General features: G+C 40.3%; 1 protein-coding gene across 2 annotated transcripts in view; it reads right to left on the bottom strand.

Annotated features, from left to right (window-relative positions):
- The window catches only part of SDC2 (syndecan 2), a 116314-nt gene that overhangs the window by 84931 nt on the left and 16794 nt on the right, over positions 1–14589 (bottom strand). Inside the window, exon 1 of one of the 2 annotated variants that reach the window (XM_016959705.4) lies at positions 3073–3108. The exons of the other annotated variant lie outside the window; for it this stretch is intronic. Within the exon in view, the coding sequence (XP_016815194.2) occupies positions 3073–3093 (21 nt within the window). The 5' untranslated portion in view covers positions 3094–3108. Of the gene's footprint in view, positions 1–3072; positions 3109–14589 lie in introns of those variants that run through there. 2 annotated transcript variants of the gene reach the window in all.

Genomic DNA, 14589 nt, shown 5'->3' with positions numbered 1-14589 from the left:
TGCTTGCCCAAGGAGATTTCCTCATGCTGCCTTCAACAACAACTTTTAGGAAGTCATAATTCCCCCTTCTGAAACCAGAAGAGTTGATACCCTAAACTGGAATATATAACTGAAATTAGTTCTGACCGGTTTTAATTAAATCTTTGTAGCCAGTTGTCAGTGTGCTTGAGATTTTTCAAAATCTCTCTCTCACATGCTCAACAGATGTGGGTGGTAATCAAAGCCAAGCTGATCGGAGCTGCACAGACAGCGAGCAGCAGCTCCCCCAAACAAAAGGTCAGCCATGATAATGACATCCCCAGAGTGATGTATGTGCACGTTAAGAAGTTAAATCTCATGAAAAGAATGTCCAATAAAGCCATCAATTTTATTTTAGGTTCATCTGGCTGCAATTTCTGCCTACAGTCATCTCACTCCAGGAAAAGTTAGCACCGTGCAGGCACCTGGATTCACTTCGGGGTCTCTGGTATATGAACTATGACATTCCACACATAGTTTCCCAACGCAAGTACTGAAATATCTGTGCCCTACTTCTTAGCTCACTGTCTGTAAAACATTCCTTGCCCTTTGATGTGAAAGAAAAATACTCCACTTTACAACATTATCCTGGACTGGACTTCTTTTTTGAAAGAAGCCTAAAACAACACCACCATTGTGGCCACCCTGAGTGTCTGTGGCAACAACCAGAGAAGAAATAATCTTAAAGTTACCAACACGTTGAGCAACTTCACACCTACCTAAATCATATTCCCCTGTATATTTTAAGGGAAAAGAAATCATTAGCAGAATTTCCCACAATTATCTTTGAAAAAAAATCCGCGTCTTTTTTTGGATGGATTCTTGTACCAAATACTTAAGCATTCCTCTGTCTTTAAAGCACCAGGGTAATCTGTTATTAAATGCACGTTTAAACCAACGTTTTATAACCTTGCTGCTGTTTTCAATGAGTCTCCGCCTCTTCCTACCAGGCATTTTGGGCTATAATAGCAGTCCCACAGCCACCTCCTACTGAATAATTATAATAGTGGGCCAATTAAACTAATCACCTTTCCACATATTTTTATCCGGCTTACAGATGTAAATCTCCCCCAGAATGCCGAGAATGAAAAGTTCCTCCCCAATAGCACCTAGGACTCCAAGAGTTACCCCTGGCAGAGATCCCATCCATTAGGGGCAACCTTAATGCTCAACCAAAACTAGTAAGTAACACATTCAAATATGCGATATTCATATATATTCACCACACACTCATCTTTCCACTTCCAAGAAATCTAAAGGATTCATGAGCTACTTCCACAGTACAAAAGTTTAACTTCGTGGTTTAGCTTAAGCAGCAAAACAACACCAAATCCTCTAAAAAGCGATTACCAAGAATGACAGTGCTGAACAGTGCGGGATTTTAGATGCTCAGCAATCCACTGTATGCATTTTTTGAAGGAAAAAAGATTTTAAAGAAAGATTTCAAATTCAGAGGTTTATCACTGTTGCATGAACCATTTACTATGGAGCAACTAACTGAATTAATAACTCCTCGGAGAAATTTTTCTTGATGACTCACACAGAATCTTCTGGCTCTGAAAGGGAGGATACGTTTCCATCCAAACGCCAAGTAACAAGCAGTGAAAAGGAAAAATTCCAACCCTAGGCAAAAGCAGCAGGTGGGAAATACACTCATTTGTATAAAGCTAATCCAGAAATAGCCATTTCCCCTTTCTAGATAAAGCCACAACCTGAGGAATGTTACTTCTTCTGGTCAGGGTGACAATTTGGAAGCAGTTCATGGACCAGATTTATCTTACACCTTACATCCTGAAACTGCTCTATCTTGTTCTCTAAAAATCCAATTATATAACTTAATGACTATTTCAAATATGGATCATAGATCCTTAAGCTATTTCCCTTACCTTAGTAGTTCAGTGATTTTCCCCAATAGTTTTATAATACATCCCATAAACTAGAATAACTGTCTACAGAGAAAATCACTTTTAGTTGACTCCTCTGATATCATCACAGTACAGAGACAGCTTTGAGAAAGTGTTTCTCGGTAGGGTGAAGAGACACTGCAAGCAATTGGGGACAAAATGGAGGAAAGGATTAACCACCATTTCATACCTTCCTTCTTTTTCCAAAGTAGCCAAGACTATGTCTTTAGTGAAGAACAACAAAAATAATACACAGTGTTCCCTTCTGTTCTAACTTTTCTCCAGCCAGAGGAGAAAAAAAAAATTAGGTAACCACTTGAAAAATTCTCTTTCAGGCAATATGTACTTCAAAAGCTCATCCAACAATAAATAGACACAGGCATGTCCTGATTAGGTTACTAAATAAAAAGCACTTCCCAAGGCATAGCTCTAAGGCAAGACTTTTTTTCCTACTTGGGACCTCTTGTCCTAACAGGCACTCCAAGCCTTCCTTTCCCCTTTATTTACAGCTATAGATATAACCAAAATCCCAGAAAAAGAATAAATGCAAACAAAGACATTCCACTATATCTCAATAGGGCATCCTAAATAAATAATTTTCACTTGAGTTTTGCAGAAAGGATGGTCGGACTACAGAAAAAGACACACACTCAGCTCACACTCAACCTTTAAAAATAAAGCAATTTAAAATCTCATAATTAAGAAGTATAAAAATACATCCCAAATGTACTTGGAATTTTAGTGAATTAGGCCATCCTGATTTTTCTCTTGGTTACTCAAAATGCTTTAGGTTGACAATGTTCAATAAGTACCCCCATGTCAAACAAAACACGAACAGCTCAATCTTTTAATTGAGCAAAAAGAGAAGGCACACATGTTTTAGTGATACGCTTGGATTTAATGTGTTATTTCCTACAAGAAATTAGCTCCCCAACCTTTAAAAGGAAGAAAGCTGAGGATCTTGTTACAACCGCAAAGCAAGGAAAATGCTCAATACCCGACACAGATGTGAAATAAATAGCAATATATTACTCTCAAAGAACTCTAAATAGACATATTTTTTCGACAGAGTCTTTTGTTACCTGGACAGCCTTAGGCTCAAAGACCTCACACACTTTTCTTACAACACAGATAATGTGAGCCCACCTACCTTCTCCAGACTGGAGGCCATAAATCCTCCAAGGCTGCCCTGATCCAGACGTCGCCATGGTTGAACAAAAGAGTTCATTCCATAAACATCTTTCCTTGTTTTCAGAGCAGTCTCCCTAGATCCGAGCTTTCCCTCCTAACACCTTCCCAGGACGCCTGTTCTGCCTTTAAGAATCATACATGGTATCTACTGGAATGATCTATTTACCTGTCACTTATTAAGACTTACACACTAATAAAATGCTATTTGAAAGAAAAATCTGAATATCCCCGGACAGTCTATAAGAAGTGATTAACACATAATTTAAAAATGCTTTTGGTTTCCTCTCAGCGCAGTTTTCAAAAATACACAACATATTATTTATACGAATGTGAAAATCATCCCATTAGGGATGTGGTGCTGCATGAAACAGCTTAGCTGGGAATGAAGACACCTGGACTTAAGTTTTGACTGATTCTCCTTGGGCAAGTCACTTCTCTGAGCCTCTGCTTCTTGATCAATAAAATGAAAGGGTCTTAAAAGGCACTTGCAGTTCCAAAATTCTACAATCCGTTTCCTTCCTAGATTGTTCTCTCAAATCCAGTCTCCCAGAGCTCCGCCTTCTTTTAACCTCCATATTGTTTTGGCTTTTGCCCCTGGGTGTCCAGGGGAAAAGTCCTTTGTTTAGAAGACAGCCCTGAGGTTCCCCCAGGGGCACAAGGGTTAATGCAGGTCTCAGGATGTGCATAATCAAACTCAGACAGCAGCTGCTGAGTTGCAGCTAATCCTTAGAGAACTGCATCAGACCTCCTCTTTCTCTCACAGTGAAATTGCCTGGCACCAGGCCTGTTCCGGCTGTTTGGACCTTATGTTTTCGGCACATTGCAAACAACATCTTCTTGTGGATTCAACTCTCAACACGCCAATGGGTTTCTCTGTTTTGCTTTTTCTAGCTAGCTCTCTAGAAGCAAATACTTAAAACATAAGCACACACCCTGTCCACAAGCTGAACATCACATATAAACAGCTTGGGAATGTGAGGAGAGGCTCTGGAAAGGAAAAGGCAGTAAGACTCCCTGTAAATGAATTATTACTGCTCCTCTAATCACTTTGACAATCAATACTTCAAGAAACAGTAAGAGTGAGTGAAGCAGCAGCAATCACCTTTAGAAACTGCTAAATGTATAGATCTCACGCTAATTTCTAATACTAATCTGGTGTTCCCATAAAGTCACCACCTTTCTCTACTTCAGTTTGATGGCCCTTGAAAGTGACAATTATACTGTGTTTTCTTGGAAATATAATGTGACTAACACCCTAGCTTTAGTAAAATGGATTCTATTCGTAGATTCAAGAGAGCTTTTTACAATATATACTTTTAAAAGTAAAAAGTTGTCACTACAGTTTTATTGGCTGGATTCTTATATCAGCTCTACCCAACAAAAGTCATCTTGCTCCAGGAAGTCCCGTGAGAAAGGCCAAGAAGGCATGTTATGAGAAATCATTTAGTTCCAGGTAACAACTATTTACTAAATTAGCCAAATTAGTGGGCAGCATAAATTATGAGAAGCTATCAACTTGTTGATATCATCAATTTTATACTACTACTTCTAACGCCGAGCGTGGTGGCTCGCACCTGTAATCCCAGCACTTTGGGAGGCTGAGGCAGGCCGATCACTTGAGGTCAGGAGTTCAAGACCAGCTTGGCCAACAAACCCTGTCTCTACTGAAATATAAAAAGCGAGCCATGCGTGGAGGTGCGCGCCTGTAATCCCAGCTACAGGAGGTTGAGGCACGAGAATCGCTTGAACCCGGGAGGAGAGATTGCACCACTACACTCCAGCCTGGGTGACAGAGCTAGACTCTGTCTCGAAAGAAAAAAAAAAATTTATACTACCTCTAAAAACTAATTAAATTGCGATTTAATTTTTTTTCGCCACTTAAGTGTAAATTTAGGATTTTTTCCCCCTAGATTATCTAAGATAAAAGAGGTTTCATTAAATAATCTGATATTATGATGTGTTCTCCTAAGACAACTATTTTGTTAAACCTTCCCAGAAAACAACCTCCAACCAGATCACTCTTCAAGAACACATTCCTTCTTTAATCCTTATTCTCTACTAAATATTTGTCATTTTGAAACATTTTGAAAAATTTCTGTATCATGGAGCATTAAGAAATGATGAAAAGTAAACATCACTAATCAATTGTACTAATACTTTGAAATTTGAGGATTTTACAAAAAATAGTGTGGGGGGGAGGGGCAGGGAATAAATAACTGTAAATCAGCTTTATGATTTCCAAACTGCTCTCTGGGGAATTACAGGAAGCACTGCACTCTGGGCACTCTGGGTCGGCCTCCATTTACAAGAGACTTAGAGCAAACCCCCTCTCTCCCCTAGCAAGGCTCCTCCCACCGCAGAGGGATGTAGGAGAGGCTGCAAGCTCCCTCTAACTTAGATACAGAAAATTGTCACTCAAGGGCACTGTAGTGGGAGTGTCTGGATGGATTTTGTTGAGCGTAGGCTGGATTTGCATGTGTGTTTTTAGATGAAAAACATTAAAATCAAACCATAGACATCATTGTAACAAATTAGCAGGACAAGACAGACATGCACACTTCTTGACTGAAACCTAGGATGGACCTCCTCCAAATGGTCTCACTTGAAGACTGTGCCAGACGTCTGTTCAAAAAAATTTAACGGATTAAAACTAACAGCTTAGGAGGTGAACCATATTATTCCTAATTATTATTACCGCTCTATTCATGCACCAGCTGTGAACAATTAAAAGCCTATATTTCTAAATTCCCACGGACCCAAGAATAAAATTAAGACATTTTCACAAGAAGTTTCAGCTCTTTATCTGTAGTTAAAAGCTCTCAAGGTAGGCCAGGCACGGTGGCTCACGCCTGTAATCCCACCACTTTGGGAGGCCGAGGCGGGCGGATCACGAGGTCAAGAGATCAAGACCATCTGGCCAACATGGTGAAACCTGTCTCTACTAAAAATACAAAAATTAGCCGGGCATGGTGGCGGGCGTCTGTAGTCCCAGCTACTTGGGAGGCTGAGGCAGGAGAATGGCGTGAACCTGGGAGGCGGAGCTTGCAGTGGGCCGAGATCGCGCCACTGCACTCCAGCCTGCGTGACAGAGAGAGACTCTGTCTCAAAAAAAAAAAAAAAAAAACCTCTCAAGGTAAGGTAGTCTCTCCAACTAGGTCCACAAGGCAGAAGTGCACCGTGTCACAGGAAAGTCTTGGGTTTTTCTTTTTTTTTCTGTCAGGCATTTTTTACCATTAAAAATTAAAATAACCAAGAAACATTACGAAGATCACATGACTAGGCTTTTTATACCATGAAGTGAAACAAAACTTCGAAAAATCAGCTGCTTAAGGGTAAGGAGAGGGGCATTCAGAACTCATTAAGTATCTTAGCCAAGACCTCACTGTCAGGGCTAGGCCAAGGACTAGAGATATCTAAAATGCACCCCACTCCAAAACATTCTGAAAGGCACTCCATTTCAGGGAGGGAGAGAAAAAGAAAAAAACCAACAGCAAACCAATCGTTCTGCGGCTCTTTGTATCCCTGTTAAATGAGCTCAGCTGAGGCAGGAGGGACTTCATGGTCAAGTCTCCTGGTGTAGTTAACGTCTTTAATTCCTACCTATTGACTTGTCCACTTCCCTTATCACCTAAATTAAGGCCACAGGAAAAACAATTTTAAGATTCATGTGTGCATATATATATATATATATATACACACACACACACACATGCACACACACAAACGTGTGTATTTATACACACATATATACATACAAAAATATGTACATATAGTACTTCATATAAATCATACAGATAAAAGGAACAGAATTGAGAGTGCAGAAATAAACCCCTACATTTATGGTCAATGTATTTTCAACAAGTGTGCCAAGAATTCAACGGGGAAAGAATAAGACTTTCTAAGAAAGTGTTGGGACAACTGGATACCACATGCATAAAGAAGAAAATAAACTGTACCCCAACCCCACAACATATGCAAAAACTAATTCAAAATAGATTTTAGATCTAAATGTAAGAACTAAAACCATAAAACTCTTGGAAGAAAATAGGAATAGATGTTTCCAATTTTCAGTTAGGCAGTGTTTCTTATATATGATACCAAAAACATAAGCAACAAAAGAAAAAAACTGATAAGTTTGACTTCATAAACATCTAAAACTTGTGTGCTTCAAAGGACACTGTTAAGAGAATGAAAAGACAACCCACAGAATAGACATCTGAATAGACATTTCTTCACAGAGTAAATACAAATGGCTAAGAATACAAAAACACATCTTGCTCAACATCATCAGTCAGTAAGAAAATGAAAACCAGAACCACAATAAGATACCACTTCATACCCAATAGGGATTGTAATCAAAAGGACAGACAATAATAAATATTGATGAGGATGTGGAAAAACTGGAACCCTGTGCATTGCTGGTGGGAATATAAAATGATACAGCTACCTTGCAAAACAGTGTGGCAGTTTCTTGAAATGTTATACAGAGTTACCATATCACCCAGAAATTCCACTCGTAGGTATATATACTCAGGAGAAATGGAAATATATGAACATATAGCCCCATGAAACTTGTACACTTGGACACAAATGCTTATGGCAGCATTACTCCTAATAGCCAAAAGGTTGAAACAACCCAAATGTCCACCAACTAACAAATGGAAAAGGGGGTATGACTATATACAATGCACAATAAATATTTATTTGGCAATAAAGAGAGATGAAGTACTAGTGCTACAACATGAATGAACCTTGAAAACATGCTAACTGAAAGAAGTTAATCACAAAAGGCCATATATTACATGATTCCACTTACATAAAATGTCCACAATAGGCAAATCTACAGAGACAGAAGGGAGACTAGTGGTTGCCTAGGCCTTGAAGTGAGTGGAATGAAAAGTGACTGCAAATGGGTACAGGTTTTTTTTTTTGAGGCGGGGGGGTGATTAAAATATTCTCAAGTTAGACTGTGGTCACTGTTGCACAATTGTGTGAATACACTAAAAACTACGCTTTAAATGGGTGAATTTTTGTGGCAGGTACATTATACTTCAACAAAGCTATTCAATGTTATGTACCTATATGTACAACTCTAAGTAGCATAAAATATTGTTTGACAGTTATCCTATTGCAGGGCTAAATAAACTATTTTTAAAGGAATAATTTCTAGATAACACTTGCTATGTTTTGATCTTTAGCTCAGTGTCAAATTTTGCATTTTAGAGAGGGGAGGGCCTTAGATCCCGAACTAAAAACCCAAAAAGGTTAAGCAGAGAGGTGGGGTCCACAGAAAGCCATTGCAAGCTTTCTAGGTTTTCAGCCAAAAGCAATGATTCTGTAACTTCAGTATGTTTCAGCTACATTCAAATGCAGGGTCTGAGATGGGATGCAAGAATGTGCATTTTTAACAAATAACCCCAATCCCCAAGGTGATTCGAACAACGGCAGTGTGACAACAGTACTTGGGGCAAAGAGATCCATCAGCCTGGAAGGACTCCCCTTCCAGCCCAACACTGGGTTCTTTGGCCAGTCCCAGGGCTAGGGAGCCGTAAGTTGGTGAAAGTGTCATGATCACAGTTGGGCAGTATTTTCCACCTGCCTCTAATAATTCTTGCCATCAAAATCATGGGCATTTGGGAGATTTTCAAATTTAAAATTTTCTGGGTAGCTCACACTGGTAAAAATATCCGCCTTTGGGAGACAAGATTCATCAACTTCTCGGGACCTCAGAATACAATACCCGTGGCCTCGTGATCTTTTTGGAGTATATTCACTTGTCCAGTGTTTAAGAAAACTATCAGATTCCAGGACAAGACTCTATGTTCAGTGTATAATATTCAGAGCCAAAAATACAGAAAAAATCTGCTGGGAATTTTCATCCATAGAACACGGACAGCTGGCCCTTCGCACCCCAGTTGTTTCCTGTCTCTAACAGGTGGACATTTTCCCTCTACAGTGGAACTTTACCTCCTACTCCGACTTCTATTTCCCATATCAAGAGCAACCTCCATCCTTCTATTTCCCATATCAAGAGCAACCTCCATCCTCTTATCTGTGAGGAAGAAACCCGAGCTACAGCAGCTAGATGAAGTGGCATCTCTAAGAGAGGAAATAGTTAGTCATGAAAGATTACCGCATTCTAAATGACAACTGTAACCAATTTAGTTGGCTGCCAAAGGAGAAGAGAGGAGAATAGAACACAGTGTTAAAGTCTGGACTGGAATTTTAAAAACTTCATTGCAAGGCAGTAAGTAGAAAGTAGGGGGAAAAAGCGACTCCTTAAGAAAAGCATAGCCATTATAGAACTATTGAAGGTTTGACTGCAGAGACTAGCTGGTTTTACAAAAAGGGAAACTGAGGTAAAAGAGGTTGAGTGATTTGCCAGAGGTCACAGCTGGTAACTGGCGGAGAAAGGCCAGCCTATAAGAACCCAAGTCTTCTGGCTACCTGTCCAGCATTCTCTTGCTTTACCCAGAATAAAGAAGGAAACATGGAAGTGAGCGCTAGCACAGGAAAAATCAAGAGGGAGACAAATGGTTCATGACTAGAGCAGGGATTCCCCGACCCCCAGGGCCACAGACCAGTACTGGTCCATGGCCTGTTAGGAACCCAGCCCCACAGCAGGTGAGTAGCCATCCAATCTCATTACCGCCTGCACTCTGCCTCCTGTCAGATCAGTGGCAGCATTAGATTCCCCTAGGAATGCAAACCCCTGTGAATTACACAGGCAAGGAATCTAGTTTGCACACTCCTTGTGAAAGGAGTCTGATGCCTGATGATCCAAGATGGAACAGTTTCATCCCAAAACCATCCCCCCTAACACCTGTGGAAAAACTGTCTCCCATGAAACCGGTCCCTGGTGCCAGAAAGGTTGGGGACCATGGACCTAGAGTCCTTCTGTACATTAGGTGTTTCAGGGTTCTTGTCACACTGGTCACTTAAGCCTCAGAAGGAAAGCTCTGCACTATGACACATGGGTCATGGGTGATCAAGGTCCAGCATGAGTGTCCCTGTCCAGCCTAAGAAGGGTTGCCTGGTCAAAGTGCGGATAAGTGAATGCTTGGGAAATTAAGAGTGCCTCCCAAACCCCTGGCAGGTTGGGACAGTGGCCACTTTCCCTTTACACTCTTCGTGCTGGCCTGTGAGCCCTCTGTCTCTCTTCCCTCTCCCTGAAGTCCACTCATGGTGTCTTCAGTTTGCTGTTTTCTCCCAGGCACTCACTGCTCTGACTCAAACCAGACAGTCAAGTGTGCCATTCTAACTGGTTAAAGTACCTGTCAGAGTCCCTTGAAGTTTGAGGTAATGTTAGATTTCAATGGTTACATACACAGTCCCCTAACTTTGGCAAATAGAGATCTTGCCATCAGTTTAACAGCAAGTTGGTCCTAGAATGCCAGACTCCTTCAACTACAGGCAACAAAAGATGTCTAGTCTCAGTCAGACCAACTTATCAGGAAAGGAAATAAAATATAGTTTAAGTTGCTCAGCACTCACCTTTAAAATGTCGTACAGAATCTTCTAAGGTTAGAAGGAAGCTATAAAGGTCAGCGACTCTCCCCAGCCAGTTGATAGCTTGAATCTCCTCTAAAGATCCTCAGTAAACAGCCATCCAAACATACACCAGCTTAGCTCCAGGTATGGGTCCTGCCTCCTGCTTAAGTAGCCTGTTCCATCTTTGACTGCCTCTTAGAAAGGCTTTCCTTTTACTCAGTAGAGATCGGAAGTTTCCACCCTTTGCACTCTTGGTTGTCCAAAAGTATGTAAGATCCAAGAAGACAAAGGGTCAGGTGCAAGTCATGACGTTACATCTTTCTGGTGCTTATTAGATGATGATACTACCAAAAGATGTTTTTGTCGTTTTTAAAATTTCCAATAAAAGAAAAAACAGAATCCCTTGCACATGTAGAATGCTAAAGCTGGTTTATATTCAATAAACTAAAAGGTTCTATTGAATGAATACTAAACACATCTGTAAATAGTTTATAGTATTAAATCTGTTTGCATCTTCTGGGTTTTCTGCCTCTATTTATACCTCAAGGCACAAAACAACAAAAGCAGCCTGTGAAGGCTCAGAAGGGTAGTTAATGCTCAAAGGAGAGAAACAACAAACGCCAGGAGGCACATCCCAAAGGCTCTCTTAATATTTATTAAACCAACAATAGTGTTTTGGGTAAATCTTATTAATGGAATACACAAAGTTCTGGGCAAATGAAATTTTAATTCATTTATAGCAGATGTGCCTACAATCCACATTTTCATTAAAAGGACAATAAGCAGTTGAGAACCTTGGAAATACCATGTTATTTTGAATATGATATATTATTTTTCTATCATGTAAGACTGTCACAACTTTTTTTAAAAGCAGGATGTAGTATGCTTTTAGAATTTTCTTCTAAAGCTTGCGAGAAAGGCCTTAGTCTTGGAAATTACCTCAAATCCTTTGTGTAATGAATAAAGTATAAAAAAGTACTAAGTATAAAGTATAAAAAACATACTAAGAAAACAAAACCTTGAGAAGGAGACGGTAAACACAAGTTCAATTCATCATCTCTCCAACACTCATCGTTTGATGCACTAAAGGCTTCTATTTACATAATCTTTAGCAATTAAAGATTAAATAATTTAAAACATTCTTAAAAGCATTTGTCAAAGTTTATATTTTCTTTTACTCTTATTTACCAACCACTAAAATAAGAGATCAGAAGATCAAAAGTACACTGTTACAGTCTCCTATGTTTATTAAACTCAGCAAACACATTTATTCCTAAATACCCTTTATGTCACGTGCTAATAATCTTCAAATATTCCATGCTTGACTAACTCGACAGTAAATAGCCCCCAATGCCCCCACATCTGGCTTGAGCACCCCCGTGTTCTCCACTTTCCTTTCTTGTCTGGGTCTAAATGCCAATTCACAAAGGAGTGAGGTAAAGGTCTCTCTGTTCTAAGCCTGCTATTAAACAGTTCTCTTTGGGGGAACCAATCCTTTTCTATCACAGTCCACGGGATTCTGGGGACACTTCTTCATGTGTAGTTCCCAGAAATTAAGGAACTAGGAAGCTATTCTGGGATTCTTACTGGAAGAACTAGGAAAGAGTAGTGCTTTCTACTGAAACTGCTGACAGGACAGGCTGTTAACTTGAAGTTGCCAGACTCCATCTTGCCACCACCAGAGGAGAAGTCGCTCCTGGTTGTCATCAATACCTAAAGTCTTCCCTTTTTAGTAACAAAACATCCCCAGATTTTAGTTGGGCATGTGGCCACTCGTGTAGAGACTACATTTCCCAGCCCGCATAGTACCTTGTGTGACCACGTGACTATGCTGCAAATAGTGGGATATAAGTGTAAGTGACGTGTTACCCCTCCAGGCTGTGGCATTAAAAGGAATGGGTATGTTCTCCCCCTTGACTCTGTCTCCTGGCTGGGAGACAGTATGGATGGACTGGCCACCTTGGACCAGCAGGTAAGAACTGCGTGTGAGCACAGCAGAGCTATCCCACCAGACCTGTCTTGGGACTGTTGTGTCAAACAGAAATAAATCTACTTTAAGCCACTATGTTTAGGAATCTCTTTTTAACAACAGCTTAGCTGTTACTCTAATTCTGTAAAACCTGAAAGTGAATCTAACAAAGTAAGGTTGAGCTGAGAGTTACGTAAGCCTTGAGGCTGATTTAAAAAAAAAAAAAAAATCACATAAGCCTCTTGATGCAGCCAGATCTGAAAACAGAACTACTCCTGAACTCTTCCATTATCTGAACCAAAAAGTTTCCATCGCTTAAGCCAATCTGAGTTGGGATTTTCATTACTTGCACCAGCACTCACTCGATGAAATGGTCCTGGGTCCTTCACAGCTTTCGGAGCCTTGCCTTGCCCCCAGTGATTGCTTCCCTGAGTCACTGCCAGGCAGAAGCCAAAACAGCTGTTCTACCTCCTCACAAAACTTTTAAATTAAGGGCGTTCTAAGGGCTGGCTTCTACAAAGGAAACTCACTATTTCTATAAATCAGTGTTTCACAAACTTTAATGTGCTTATGAGTCACTGGGAATCTTGTTAAACTTAAATACGATTCAGTAAGTCTCAGGTGGGGTTTGATAGCCTGGATTTCTAAAGAGCTCCCAGATGATGCCCACACTGCTGGTCTGGGACCCTCATTTTGGGTAGCAAGGTCCTAGAGCAGCAGCCTCTAATCCTGACTGAACACTGGAATCACCAAGGCAGCTTAAGAAACAAAAATACTGACACCCGTGCCCCACAACCAGGGACTCTCAATAGTGTCTGTGCTGTCAAGGTGAGAACCGTAGCTCAGAGGTTCTCGAACGTTAGCATGCAGAAGGATCCCCTGAAGGGCTTTTTAAAGCTCAAGACTGCTGGGCCCTACCTGCAAAGTTTCTGATTGCTTAGTCTGCAGAGAGGCCCAGAATCTCCATTTCTAACAAGGTCCGAGGAGCTGTAGATGCTGCTGATTAGTCCCTACTTCGAGAACCACTGGCCTAATCTGTTACTCCTTGTAACAGACCTCAATTTCCACTGAGAAAAAGCACTTATATCTACTAATTGTATTACATGAATGCTCTGGAACATTTATCTATCAGGCATACACTCCTAACGGGGAGAACGAAGAGAATTCACATTTGCATTTTCTCTGTGCATGCTTAATACTTTGTAAAGACACATTTAACCCCATCATCACCAAAATAATAAACTGATGTTGAATTTTACCCTAGATATTACAGACTTACTGGGTTTAAAAGCCTATGAATCATAGTAAATGGTTCATTTTAATAGCCTTCTCAGAATAATCCCTCCTCCAACTCCATTGTAGGACAGATACATGTTGAGTGGCAGTAGGGTCAGCATTGTAATGTTATCCTGCAGAGCAATTTTTAAAAGCTTTGAGAAATCCAGAATTCTTCAACAAGGTTTTGTTCCCTGAGTCAATTAAAGATAGACCCTTTTATTCAATGGATGGAAAATTGTGTGTTTTAGAAGTGAGTGAGGGCAAGCATGCTCCCAAATTAGATACCTGAACAAAGTAAACTATGAATAGATTAGATGATGGGCTGCTGCTTTTGTGCTTAAGCATGAACTAAAGACAACTCAGATGTCTTGCTCACAAGACAGCCTAAAGCACTCTCTCTTCCTATTTCAGCTGCAAACAATACAGCTCCATGGAATTGAAGCGACTTGAACCAGGTCCAAATTGCTGAACTTAAGTGCAGGTACGGTAAGAAGACCATTATTAAGACACCTATGTAGGACCTATACATGATCAGTATATTCAATCAAGTCCCAGAATGTATTTCCAATCAGTAAAACATGCAATTTTTCTGTTCAAAGTATGAACTCAGGCAAATCTAATAAGCTTGCCAAACATGCTTTTCTGTAACCAGACCAAGAGGACGAGTGTCCCTTGCTCCACTAGGAAAAGTCTTCCTTCAGGAAGGGCAATGTGTGCATTTTTTAAAAAGACATCCTC

Source organism: Pan troglodytes, chromosome 7, assembly GCF_028858775.2.
Source record: "Pan troglodytes isolate AG18354 chromosome 7, NHGRI_mPanTro3-v2.0_pri, whole genome shotgun sequence".
Classification (NCBI taxonomy): Eukaryota; Metazoa; Chordata; class Mammalia; order Primates; family Hominidae; genus Pan; species Pan troglodytes.
Note: the sequence above shows the minus strand (reverse complement) of the source record. Positions and strands in the feature narration are given on the sequence as shown.